This window comes from Dipodomys merriami, unplaced genomic scaffold (genome assembly GCF_024711535.1).
Source record: "Dipodomys merriami isolate MVZ:Mamm:240054 unplaced genomic scaffold, mDipMer1.0.p SCAF_10, whole genome shotgun sequence".
Taxonomy (NCBI): Eukaryota; Metazoa; Chordata; class Mammalia; order Rodentia; family Heteromyidae; genus Dipodomys; species Dipodomys merriami.
In genome coordinates, this window is record NW_027202271.1 from 8,267,732 (window position 1) to 8,280,012 (window position 12,281).

The 12,281-nt window shown below is 36.7% G+C and overlaps 1 protein-coding gene across 8 annotated transcripts in view; it reads left to right on the plus strand.

Moving 5' to 3' along the window:
• Positions 1-12,281, plus strand: part of Pphln1 (periphilin 1) — a 148,555-nt gene that overhangs the window by 105,104 nt on the left and 31,170 nt on the right. For 7 of the 8 annotated variants that reach the window (XM_070039158.1, XM_070039167.1, XM_070039155.1 and 4 more), the window contains 3 exons: positions 220-299; positions 3,932-4,051; positions 8,300-8,440. In XM_070039158.1, the coding sequence (XP_069895259.1) occupies positions 220-299; positions 3,932-4,051; positions 8,300-8,440 (341 nt within the window). The remainder of the gene's footprint in view (positions 1-219; positions 300-3,931; positions 4,052-8,299; positions 8,441-12,281) is intronic. The other variant, XM_070039175.1, reaches the window with a different exon arrangement.

The window sequence follows — 12,281 nt, forward strand, 5'->3', positions numbered from 1 at the left end:
CTAGATGGCCCTATAATACCATTTGGTTCTGAGTTTAAGTTTTTGATGTTATCCAACCATTCTGAAGAGATAACTGTAGATATAAACATGATTTAATAATATATTGTACAGCTCTTGTACTAAAACTAAGTATGTGACTCCTTAATTTGGCTACAAAATTATGTAATTGAAAACAAATGAGCTAGAAAAATCACATTAATTAATATTTTATTTATATAGGTAAAGAGAGATCTGCTCAGTCTTTGAAAACATCACGAGACACTTCACCTTCAAGCTCTTCAGCAGTTCCTTCATCAAAGGTTTGTTACTTTCCTAAAATTAGCTTAAAGTAGGAGTACAAAGAAAGTAGGAGGGATTTACTAGTACAGATACTCTTATGTATTGTCATAACCAAAGGGCTAATTTACTTCATTTAAAAACTTCTGTTGTGAGCCATGGCACCTGTAATTGCACCTACTTGGGAGACTAACAATGAGAGGATATAGTCTGAGGCTGGCCTGAGCAACCCCATTCCCCAAACCCTTTTCTATAGGTGAGCATAGTGGCGTGTCTATCAACCCCAGTACCATCAAAAAAACCCCAACACAAACAGCATGATGAACTTTATATAACTATGACTTGAAAGTAGCTACCAGAGTCAATGAGCACTGTTGTCTTTTTTTTTTTTTTGGGTCTGGTTGTGGGGCCTGAACTCTGGGCCTGGGCGCTGTCCCTAAGCTCTTCGGCTCAAGGCTAGCACTCTACCACTTGAGCCACAGCACCACTTCCGGCTTTTTTTTTCTTTTTGCTTACGTGGTGCTGAGGAATCGAACCCAGGGCCTCAGGCATGCAAGGCAAGCGCTCTACCACTGAGCCACCTTCCCAGCCCCTGTCATAGATTCTTTCCATAGGTTATGCTCAGATTAGTTCTTTCTGCTGCAACCATTGCTCACAATTGACCAGGTGGGAATACATAGTTCCATGGGGCATCTTTGTGGATTTTGCTTTTGTTTTAGGAGTTAAGTGTATGCAGAGACCTGAGCAGTTTGTAACTGCTCACTTTTAAATACATTATTGTTTTCTCATTACTTCATACAGAAATCCTATACTATCAGTGTAAATCTCCATTTTATGGCAGATTCAAGATTCAGAAATAAAATAATTTCCTCTAAGGAGTAGACAGCACTCTTGATCACCATCCTCATTCCTATCTTTCTGCTGAGCATCTAAGTGCAAGCTGCAAAAACAGGCACCATGAGTATAAATTTGAATGTGAGAAATGTTGTTTGCATCTATTCTTTTCACTTAGAAGTTGTCTTTAGTGTGATATGGGTAGTTTATAATCTGCGCTACTCAGGAGACTGAGGCCTGCGGATCAAGGTCATCTCCATCTCCAATTCAAGCCCTGGTACCCGCACGGAAAAGAATGGGGAGGTCTTTACTCATCTTACTTCCTTTCTCTTGCTCATAACTAGTAACCTTTTCTCCATTGCCTGTCCTAGAGCTTGAACTCAGGGCCTAGGCACTGTCCCTCAGCTTTTTTGTTCAAGGTTAGTGCTCTATCACATGAGCCACGGCTCTTATTTCTAGCTTTTTCTGGTCAATTGGAAGTAAGAAATAAAAATCTCACCAACTTTTCTTCCCTGGGCTGGCTTTGAACTGAGATCTAAGGATCCCAGTTCAACAATCCTGAGTAGGATTGTTGATGTGAACCACCAGTGTTGGTGGAGGAATTTTATTGCAAACATTGTTACTATTCTTACAAGATTTTTTTTCGGTTTTATTTTCCGTTAGAAGTTAGATTTGTGTGACTGTTTTAAGTACACACATTTAATAATACATGAATTGCAGGATGGTTGAACTCATAAGCATTCGTTTTCATTTCATAACTCCAACTTGAAAAGATAAATTCTTACTTAAAAAGTCAAGTATAAATTCTTTAGATGTATTGGCATCAGTTTGTGTTTCTTTTCATTACTTTCTTGTTTCTTCTCTCTCTCTCTCTTTTTTTTTGGGTCCTGTCGTGGGGCCTGAACTCTGGGCCTGGGCGCTGTCCCTCAGCTCTTCAGCTCAAGGCTAGTGCTCTACCACTTGAGCAACAGCGCCACTTCCGGCTTTTTTCTTTTTGCTTATGTGGTGCTGAGGAATCGAACCCAGGGCCTCAGGCATGCAAGGCAAGTGCTCTACCACTGAGCCATCTTCCCAGCCCCCATCTTTTTCTTCTCTTTATCTCCCCCCTCCTCCCTCCCTCCTCCTCTCTCCTTCCCTTCCCCCTTCCCTCCTTCCTTCCTTCCTTCCAGCTGAGGATTTAGGGCCTTATACTTGCCAGGCAAGTATTCTTCCACTGAGCTAAATCCCCAACTCCATCTTTCTTTATATTTCTAGCTTTCTGTCCTTCCTCCATTTCTTTTGTTTCTTTCTTGTTTATATTTTAGACAAGGCCTAACTATGTTGTACAGGCTGGCACGAACTTGTACTTGAGCCTCTGCCTTCTAAATGCTGGGATTACATGTGTGTAACATACATACCTAGCGCTCTTTTTGCTTTTAAAAAACCCTTAATATTTCCATATAGTAATATGTTATTTTACAATCTTTGTAAACTTCTATATAGGCAAAGCATTGGAATATGAGATATTTAGGCTTCCTTAAGGGTGTGAAATGTACTTTGAAGGGAAGTGTCAGATTTTCTCCTTTCTTTCAGAAAAGTTGTTATAGTCTGACATGAACTACAGTATACACTAATAGAAATAATACTAATTTGTTGTATATAGGCATGGTAGGAGCCATATGCAAGATGTGACCCAAAGAACGGATCAGGTGGTTGAAGTTTATGTAGCATCATGAAGTTCACCAAGGATTAGGGACTGGGGTGCCTTTAGGTGGGGATTGGAGGTGGCTACATAAGCCATGATAGAATGATGGACTCATTTATCTTGTGAAGACCAAGTCTCCCAGGAGGCAGCCAGTGTGTGTGTGTGTGTGTGTGTGTGTGTGTGTGTGTGTGTGTGTGTGTGTGTGTGTGTGTGTGTGTGTGTGTGTGTGTGTGTGTGTGTGTGTGTGTGTGTGTGTGTGTGTGTGTGTGTGTGTGTGTGTGTGTGTGTGTGTGTGTGTGTGTGTGTGTGTGTGTGTGTGTGACTGATGTGTTTTCCAAATATGTTTTAACAATGAATGGAAAACAAGGAAAAATGGGTATTAAGCATTATCCTAGACATTTTCAGGCCCATTACCTATCATATTTTCACAAGTATGTCATAAACTAAGTAATATTAGCCCCCTCTTGTAACTGAGAGTGCCAAGGCTGAAAGCCTCATACATTATGCATATTAAATCATTCTTTCTAGCTGATGATTAAACCACTTCAGTTCCAGTCTGTAACTCCAGAGGCAAGACTTCTTTGTAATTGTGTCTGATTTGATAAAGGAAGTAGTGGTAGACTCAAGTGGTGGATTTAAGCACAAAAACTCAGGTAATGAGTAGGATTTATATAATTAATTACAAATTATAAAGACAGGTTTTCCTGTCTTTTTCCCTCTTTCCTAGTTTTCCAGACTTTCTTGTTGCATTAATTACGAATTTATCTTAATTCACTTTTGGCATTTTTTTCACTGAATATAATTAAAAATAAAAAGTTGAGATCAATCAGTGTACTGTCATTTTTATTCCATATACAATTAGTATATGTGTTGTCTTTGTCTTTTGCTTTGTTCCTGAGATGAGTTCCTGAAGTTTTATGTAAATGAAATTGAGTTAGATCTAGTCTGTGTCTCAAAGATATTACTACTTTAAGGAATCTATGTAGTTTGGTTGAAGGAGCAAAAATGAAGAAACCTGTTTGTCATACATTTGGAAGTTCATGTAATTTGAAGTGTTACTAGGGTGTGCTTCTCAATGTACTTGAAGTTTAAAAGCCCTTGAGAATTGTAACGGAAATGTTCGTGGATTTTTATTAGGTGTTAGACAAACCCACTAGGTTAACCGAAAAGGAACTGGCTGAGGCTGCAAGCAAGTGGGCTGCGGAAAAGTTAGAGAAGTCGGATGAGAGTAACTTGCCTGAAATTTCTGAGTTTGAGGTATGCTCACATGTGAAAATTTTGTCTGGATTTTAAATTATGAGTGGAAAATACTTGGTTTGTTACAGTACTTCAGAATATGCTTGGAGGAAATTATCCTCATGGATTGGTAAATGTACTTTACAGGGTTGTAATAACCATTACACTGTGCCTGAGTGGCTGCAATGCTTTAGGAGTATAGAACTAAAATGCATTATTTATGTGTTACTGATAGACTCTGCTTTCCAAGTATCTATGTTTAACCATCAGTCAAACCACTGAATTCAGGAAGTTAAACAATTTGACTTACCATATGGACTGTATTTATATTACACCTTATACATTATGCATTATTTAATATCTCAAGAACGAAATTAAGCATTATTTGAGCTACCTGAGATCTATGATGGATCTTGATTATCAAAGAAATGAGAACATTGGGGTCCACCGAACATTATGAAATGTTCATATTAAAATACGTTTAGCTGGGAAAGTAGCTTAGTGATAGAGTGCCTACCATGCATGAAGCCCTGGGTTCAGTTCCTCAGTACCACATAAACAGAAACAGCCGGAAGTGGCGCTGTGGCTCAAGTGGTTGCTAGCTTTGAGCAAAAGAAGCTCAGGGATAGTACCCAGGCCCAAGTTCAAGCCCCAGGACTGCAAAATAAATAAATAAAATAAAATATGTTTAAATGAAGTAAAAAAAAAATCTATATACATTAATGTCTCTAAAAAGAAAATAGAGACATTTTATGGAGAAAATTAAGTTTTAGGACATATGTTTTCTTCAATTATCAATTGATTTTCTTTCCTTTTATAAGATAGTACTAGTGTATAGTATGTTGTAACTAAACTATACTGCTTATGTTTTTAACCTTATTACATCTCATTTGTCATGTCTTATTATCCTGGATAAAGACATCTGTAACAGTCTACTGGCACTTTCACCCATTTCAAAGATAAAGAATAAGTTGGGTTTTTCAAATGGTAACACATATTCTCATTAAAATTAAACCATCGTATGGTAAGACTCCAAGGCAGCTATCAAATAATGAATGGTAGAGTTCAAAAGAAACGTTAGCATCAAATCATTTTAGTTATGCCCACATAATAACTTATTGTTACAAAGTCCTTGATGAATAATGCCTTGATAACTTCTTGACAGAAAAGTTTGTATCCACATCCATTTCTGAATGTAACCCATTTTTTCCACGGTTGGCTAGCATGAGAAACCCTGAGTGAAAAATAAATTTTTTTTAACCTAATATCCCCAAGATACCCACAGAAACTTTTTTTTTTTTTTTTACTGTAGCTTTCTATATAGAGAGAAGTTTGATATTGGAAAGATGAATTTTGATCTGATATAAAGGAACATAAAAATCTATAGTAATTTATATTCAAAGTAGAATTCTGGCTATGGGATAACTTAGGAATGGTGTAGGGTGAGGCTTGAACTCAAGGTGTAAGCATATATATATAATATGTTGTTACATATATTATTCAAAAGATTTTTGTACATTATTCAATAGATCACTTCCAAAATAGCTAATGTATATTGTGTATACATGGTATCAGAACTTACATGAATAGAACATTAAAAAAATGCTGACTGGTCGTTTAGATAGCAATTATTCTTAAATAGGTCAAGGTTTCCCTGTCATTGTAACTTTGAGATTTCTTACATATTCTTGAGTAAATGTGTCAAAAAAAATTATAGTGTGTCAATTTTTTTAGAATACTTTTCTAGTACTATTTAAAAGCATGAACATTATAGTAATGGGTTTAATAGTTATTTAAAATAATTTTGGTGGGTTGGGAAGGTGGCTCAGTGGTAGAGTGCTTGCCTTGCATGCCTGAGGCCCTGGGTTCGATTCCTCAGCACCACATAAGCAGAAAAGAAGGAAAGAAAAAACCCAGAAGTGGTGCTGTGACTCAAGTAGTAGAGCACTAGCCTTGAGCTGAAGAGCTGAGGGACAGCGCCCAGGCCCAGAGTTCAAGCCCCACGACCGGACCAAAAAAAAAAAAAAAAGTGTAAAATAATTTTGGTTTAATTATTTGGAGCAGTTGTTTTAATATTAATAGTAGGTATGTGCACCTCACTATTTGGGAGTAAGACTGATTTCTAACTTTAGTATTTATTTTTATTCTTTCATTTTATGTATTATGAATACATATTAGCAAGACTTCATTTTTACAAGTTCTAATTGTATATTCATCCCATCTCACCACTATTTTTGTGTCTTAATTTAACATATTTTTATGACTTAGCTTTCAGATGTCAAATTCTGCTTGTGTTCTTTCATTACTTAGTGGAATCTTAAAACTGAATATTTAGTAACATTGGGGCAAAAGATGGGAGGAGTGGGGGCATTCTTTGAAGTCCCTCTTTACAAAGGCTTTTCACCACTTAATCACCTCCTAAAGGCCTCTTCCTAATGAAGTTACAATGACATTAAATTTCAACATGAGTTTTGAAGGGACAGCTGTCTAGACAACAGCATCCTAAAATTAAGATGAAACCTACTGAGTGCGTTGTGAATTTCAATGTTTTGGTTATAGTTTTGCATTGACATAAGTAAAGCTGAATTGAGAAACAGTATTATTTTTTCCTTAGAGATAACAAGAACAAAGATAGAATAAATAGCTTAATTTCCTTAGCCACCATCCAAGATTGTCTATTGCTAGAATTAGTTAGGCCCTTCTAACTGTGTATCCCCATGTCCATGTCTTACAGTCATGTTTCACTCATAGTCTGATCTAGTGTCACTTTTTTCTTTTCTTTTTCTTTTGTTTTGGTTATAAAATTTCTTCCCAAGCAGCCTGAGTAAGAGGAGTTAGAAAAGTTGGGAGCTTGCTTAAGATAATAAAATGGATATAATGACATAGTGTTAGAAATGTGATATTTATAATGGCATTTATTTCCTAAATGATTATGATTTTAATTTCAATTCCTAATATGTATAACATGGACTTGTTAAACATAGTTTGTTTCTTAAAGTAGACAACACATGTATGTGTCAGAATCCAAATAGCATCAAGTTATTTACAGAGTGTCCTTTGCTTCCTATTCCTTACTTCCATGTCATTTCTATAGAGAAAATTTTGGTTACTAGTTTAACAGTTGGTATTCTTGAGATTACATGTCCATATGAACATAAATAAATATACACTCCCGTCTGTCCTTTATCACACAATTGTTAGTATATTGATATATTGACAGAATATGACTTTCAGACTATGAGGTTATTTGTATTTATTCGCTGGCTAATTGTTGTTCTAAAATGGAAGTAATCCTTACTGCTCTGTGGAGTTATTTTCTTTTTAATGATTTCAATTAGTTCCTAGATACAGGTGCAAAGTGTTTTGTCTTTTGAACATAATCTTCTCAGTTTGTTCCCCTCCTCCTTTTCTTTTTCTCTCATATTTATTTATATGTGCATGTAAGTCTCACTTTTTTTTTTCCTCAGTGCTTCATAAATAGATTGCTTATTGAAAAGTTATGGAACAAAACCTTCTGTAGAATGAAGTATAATTTTGGAATGGAATAAGCCTTTAGGCATTTTCTTAAAATAAGTCATTTCCCATTTAATCAACCATGCAAACATTTTCCATTTAATCCTTTTCATATATGCTCATTATGCATAATGAAATTGAATATTTCTTTTTTTTTTGGGTCCGGTCGTGGGGCCTGAACTCTGGGCCTGGGCGCTGTCCCTCAGCTCTTCAACTCAAGGCTAGCACTCTACCACTTGAGCCACAGCGCCACTTCTGGCTTTTTTCTTTTTGCTTATGTGGTGCTGAGGAATCGAACCCAGGGCCTCAGGCATGCAAGGCAAGTGCTCTACCACTGAGCCACCTTCCCAGCCCCAGAATATTTCTTTTCTATAAAAATGGTGAGAACTGCAAGGTACTGGTAGCCCATGCCTGTCATCCTAGCTACTCAGGAGGCTGAAATCTGAGGATCAAGGACCAAAGCCAGCCTGGGCAGGAAAGTCTTGTGAGACTCATTATCTCCAATAAACTATTCAGAAAAAGCTGAAGTGGTACTGTGGCTCAAATGGTAGAGTACTAGCCTTGAGAACAAAGAAGCTCAGGGATAGTGCCCAGGCCACGTGTTGAAGCTCCAAGACTTGCAAAAAAAAAAAAAAATGGTGAGGCCTAATGCTTTTAATATAAGCTTTCTACCACTTAGTGCTGCTCACAAGCTCTCTGAAATGCTGTAAGATGTCTTATCTGAAAGTGATTAAAGACTTATTAATGTTTTTCAAGACGGTACCTGCTGCACCATTATTCATTGACCAGCCGGAAGAACCTGAGTCGAATACAACGGATGGGATAGAATTATTTGAAGACAGTCAGCTAGACAGTCGCTCTAAAGCAATAGCATCAAAAACCAAAGAGATTGAACAGGTAAGAATGTACTCTTCTTAAGGTACATTTTTGATTCATGACACTATTGACATGTAAATATTTACTGAAAAAAAAACAGACATTTGCCTTTTTCCATTGTGACTATGAAATTCCATTATAAACATCTTTTTCAAAGTGGATTTCACAGTCATTTTGATTAGTGTTCTGTTGTCCCATCTTTGTTTATTTGGTGGTACTTGGGTTAGTCAGGAGCCCTGTGACCTACTTGAGCCACGGTTTCAGCTTTTCTTGAGTCACTGCAAATCAGGGACTGTCCTAATTTGACTAGAAAAATGCCTGGTCCCTATTCTTGCTAGGTAGTAAGTGTTCTATACATGTTTGTTAGATTCCTTGTAGGGTTTTTTTGGTATGGGTCCTAGGGCTAGAACTCAGGGCTTTAGTGCTCTGAGCTTTTTTGCTCAAGGCTAGCACTCTTATCACTTGAGCAACAGCTCAACTTCCAGCTTTCTTTCAGTTTGTTAGAGATGAAATTTCACAATTTTTTTTTTTTCCTTCTTGGGCTGGCTTTTAACCACCACCCTCAGATATCAGTCCCTTGAGTAGCTTGTATTATAGGTATGAGCCACCAGTGCTGAGCTAAATAGTAGTTGTTTGAAGACAAGGTACTGTTAGAATCTAGTAGATAGCCCTGACAAATAACAGAAGAGCAATAATCTGGATTGCTGTTTATTAGTATTTTCACTATCACTGTTACTCAACTTGGATCTCTTTAATCTTGAGAAAGTAGGTTAGCAGTCAGGAATGCAATCTAACTTATCAGTACACATACAAAATTATTTAGCACAAAATTAATTTTTATAATACTCCCTAGAAACCTATATGTTTGATTTACCAGAGTGAGACTATCTGTCTACATCTGTCAGTTGAAGCATGTGAGATATCTGATGTTATGGTACATTGACATTATTACAAGCAAGGGCTTATAACCTAGAAAGAAAAACAAATCTTAAAGGGACTTCTGATGTTACTGGAGAAGTAAAAACAGTTATTAGAAATTCTATAAAACAACTGGGCCCTGTGGTACATACTTGTAATCCCAGCTACTTGGAAAGTTGAGGTAGGAGGATTTCAAGTTCCAGGTCAGTGTGACCCTAATAACAAGTTATAAAACAAAACAAAAAAGTGCTATATAATAAGAGACTTATGGGACTGTTTTTCCTATAGCACTTGGTTTTTATGTGTTAACAAGAAGTTAAGCAAGGCCAACTACCTGTGGCTCCTGCCAGTGTAATCCTAGCTACTTAGGAGGCTGAGATCTGAGGATCATGGTTCTTAAGCCTGCCTTGGCAGCAAAATCCATGAGACTCTTAGCTCCAATTAAGCACCAGAAAAACCAGAAGTGGAGCTGTGGCTCAAATGTTAGCCTTGAGCATAATAGCTCAGGGACAGTGCCCTGGCCCTGAGATCAAGCCACAGGAACAGCAAAGAAATAAAAAAAAAAAAAAAAAAGCAAAAAAAAAAAAAGCAAAAATATTGCTTCAAATGTCAGAAAACTAATAAATGATAAATATTTGTTTTATAAATTCATGTGTAGGGGCTGGGAAGGTGGCTTAGTTGTAGAGTACTTGCCTCACATGCATGAGGCCCTGGGTTCGATTCCTCAGCACCACATAAGCTAGAAAAAGCCGGAAATGGTGCTGTGGCTCAAGTGGTGAAGGGCTAGCCTTGAGCTGAAGAGCTTAAGGACAGTGCCGACGCCCAGAGTTCAAGACCCACAACTGACAATAAACAAACAAACAAACAAACAAACAAACAAATAAATCATGTGTAAACATAGGTGGGTTATTTATATTTGGTGCCAGTCTTGTGGCTTGAAGTAAAGGCTGGGGTTTCTTAGCTCTTTTTTGCTCAACGCTAAAGAACTTGAACTGTGGCTCTATTTCAGACTTTTTGGTGGTTAATTGGAGATAAGAGTCTCAGGGATTTTTTTGCCCCTGCTGGCTTCAAACTGTGATTCTCAAATCTCAGCCTCTTGAGTAGTAAGGTATAGGATTACAGGCTTGAGCTACTACTGTCTGGCAAACATTTTTGAAAAGAGAAGTAGCTTCAAGGATTTGAACTTTTTCCAATTTTACGTTGAACTTTTCTGTATGTTCTATTGTTTTAAGGATTAAATACCAAATGGAAAACTAGAAATGTCCAAAAAAGACACCTGAGATACATAGGTATCCAGTAATTGTTATTTACATTTTTTCATCTACATGAAATATTTCAAAAGTTAAAAATACGAGTAGTAACAGAAAATAATTGCTATAAAGATAAGACCAAACAAGAAGGCTAGGGTAAAGTAGCAGGGCAAATATTATTGTAATACCCACTATGTCTTTTATTGTACACCAAGTGCAGTATAATCAATTGTGTTGGAAAGATAAATTATGGAGTGTATATACTAGTTGTCTCTGCTATTCAATTCTAAGAAACTCATTATCTTAAGGGACTACTGCAGTCAGAAATAAATCTCTAGAGTGAAATTTAATTTAATTCTAAATGTCTCCAGATACAGTACTTCCTTGAAGTTTAGGGGCAGGATTTGTAGAGACTCTCAGAATCATCTCAGTGAGGGGGCAGACTTAAGTCTCTTACAGACTTAAGTTTCTCACCATGTTGTCAATTTTAATAGTGTTAAGGATGTGGGTGAGTTTTCACAAAACTCCAGGTTATAGTCAGAAAGGGGAGAGAGGAAAACCACTATTCTAAAATCCCTAATTCAGTAAATATCAATTTGGATCTCTGAAATGCAGTATCATTGTGGATTATTTGAAATAAAATGTAAAGCAATACAATTACAATGATAATTTTACTAATTTTCATTATATTTTGAGTTCTATAGCCATTTTTGTGATCATGTTGGGGTGTTTTACTAGCTTTTCTTCAAAGATTCGGATAAATAATCTTTGGCTCCTTTATGATTTAAATCGTGTTTAAAATTAAATGCTAAATATGTATACACTGTTATTTTCTGTTCTTTTGTTCTGTTTTGTTTTGTTTGTTTTTAAACTATTTGCAATGCTGGGGGTTGAACGTGGAGTCTCAAGCATGGTTATGCATATATTCCAACACTAAGCTGCACTTAAAGCCTATGTACACAGTTCTTGTTGCTAATTTCATGCTTAACAATAGAATTTTGAAGTAGTTTGGACTTTTCACCCTTTTGATAAGGACACAGGATTCTTAAGTTAAAACAAAATAAGTTTTTTGTATTTGTGTGCCAGTCCTGGGACTTGAACTCAGGATTTAGGCACTGTCCTTTAGCTTTTTTTGCTCAGGGCTAGCACTCTACCACTTGAGCCATAACTACTTCTGGCTCTGGCTTTTTTTGTTGTTGTTAGTGGTGGTTAATTGGATATAAGTGTCTCATGGACTTTGCGTTCCCAGGTTTGGTTCAAAACCTGGATCTTCAGATCTCATTCTCCTGGATAGCTTGGGTTACAGGCAAGAGTAACTGGTGCCCATCTTGCAAAATACATTTCTAAACATCCTCCAAATGTATCACTTATCTGACGTAAGTAAGTACTGTTTGTTGAATTAATGGTGTGGAGCATTTCTTTACTTTTTATTTCTGTCAATAAAACATTACACAATCGGTGTTGTAGCTGTGGTGTATAGTTCAACTGCTATCCATAGCCTGATGACTCTCAGCACATTCTCTTATTCTTTCTCTTTCAGCAACTAATAGGACATTTTGTTTTACTTTTAAGGAGTTTGGAAGTAAAGGTTAGTCAAATCTCCATTGGTCTTGAAAAAGCTAACCAGATTTGTGGACATGGAAGAGCACTAGCCTTAACTTATGATGGATTAAAATGAAATTGCATTCAAAGTA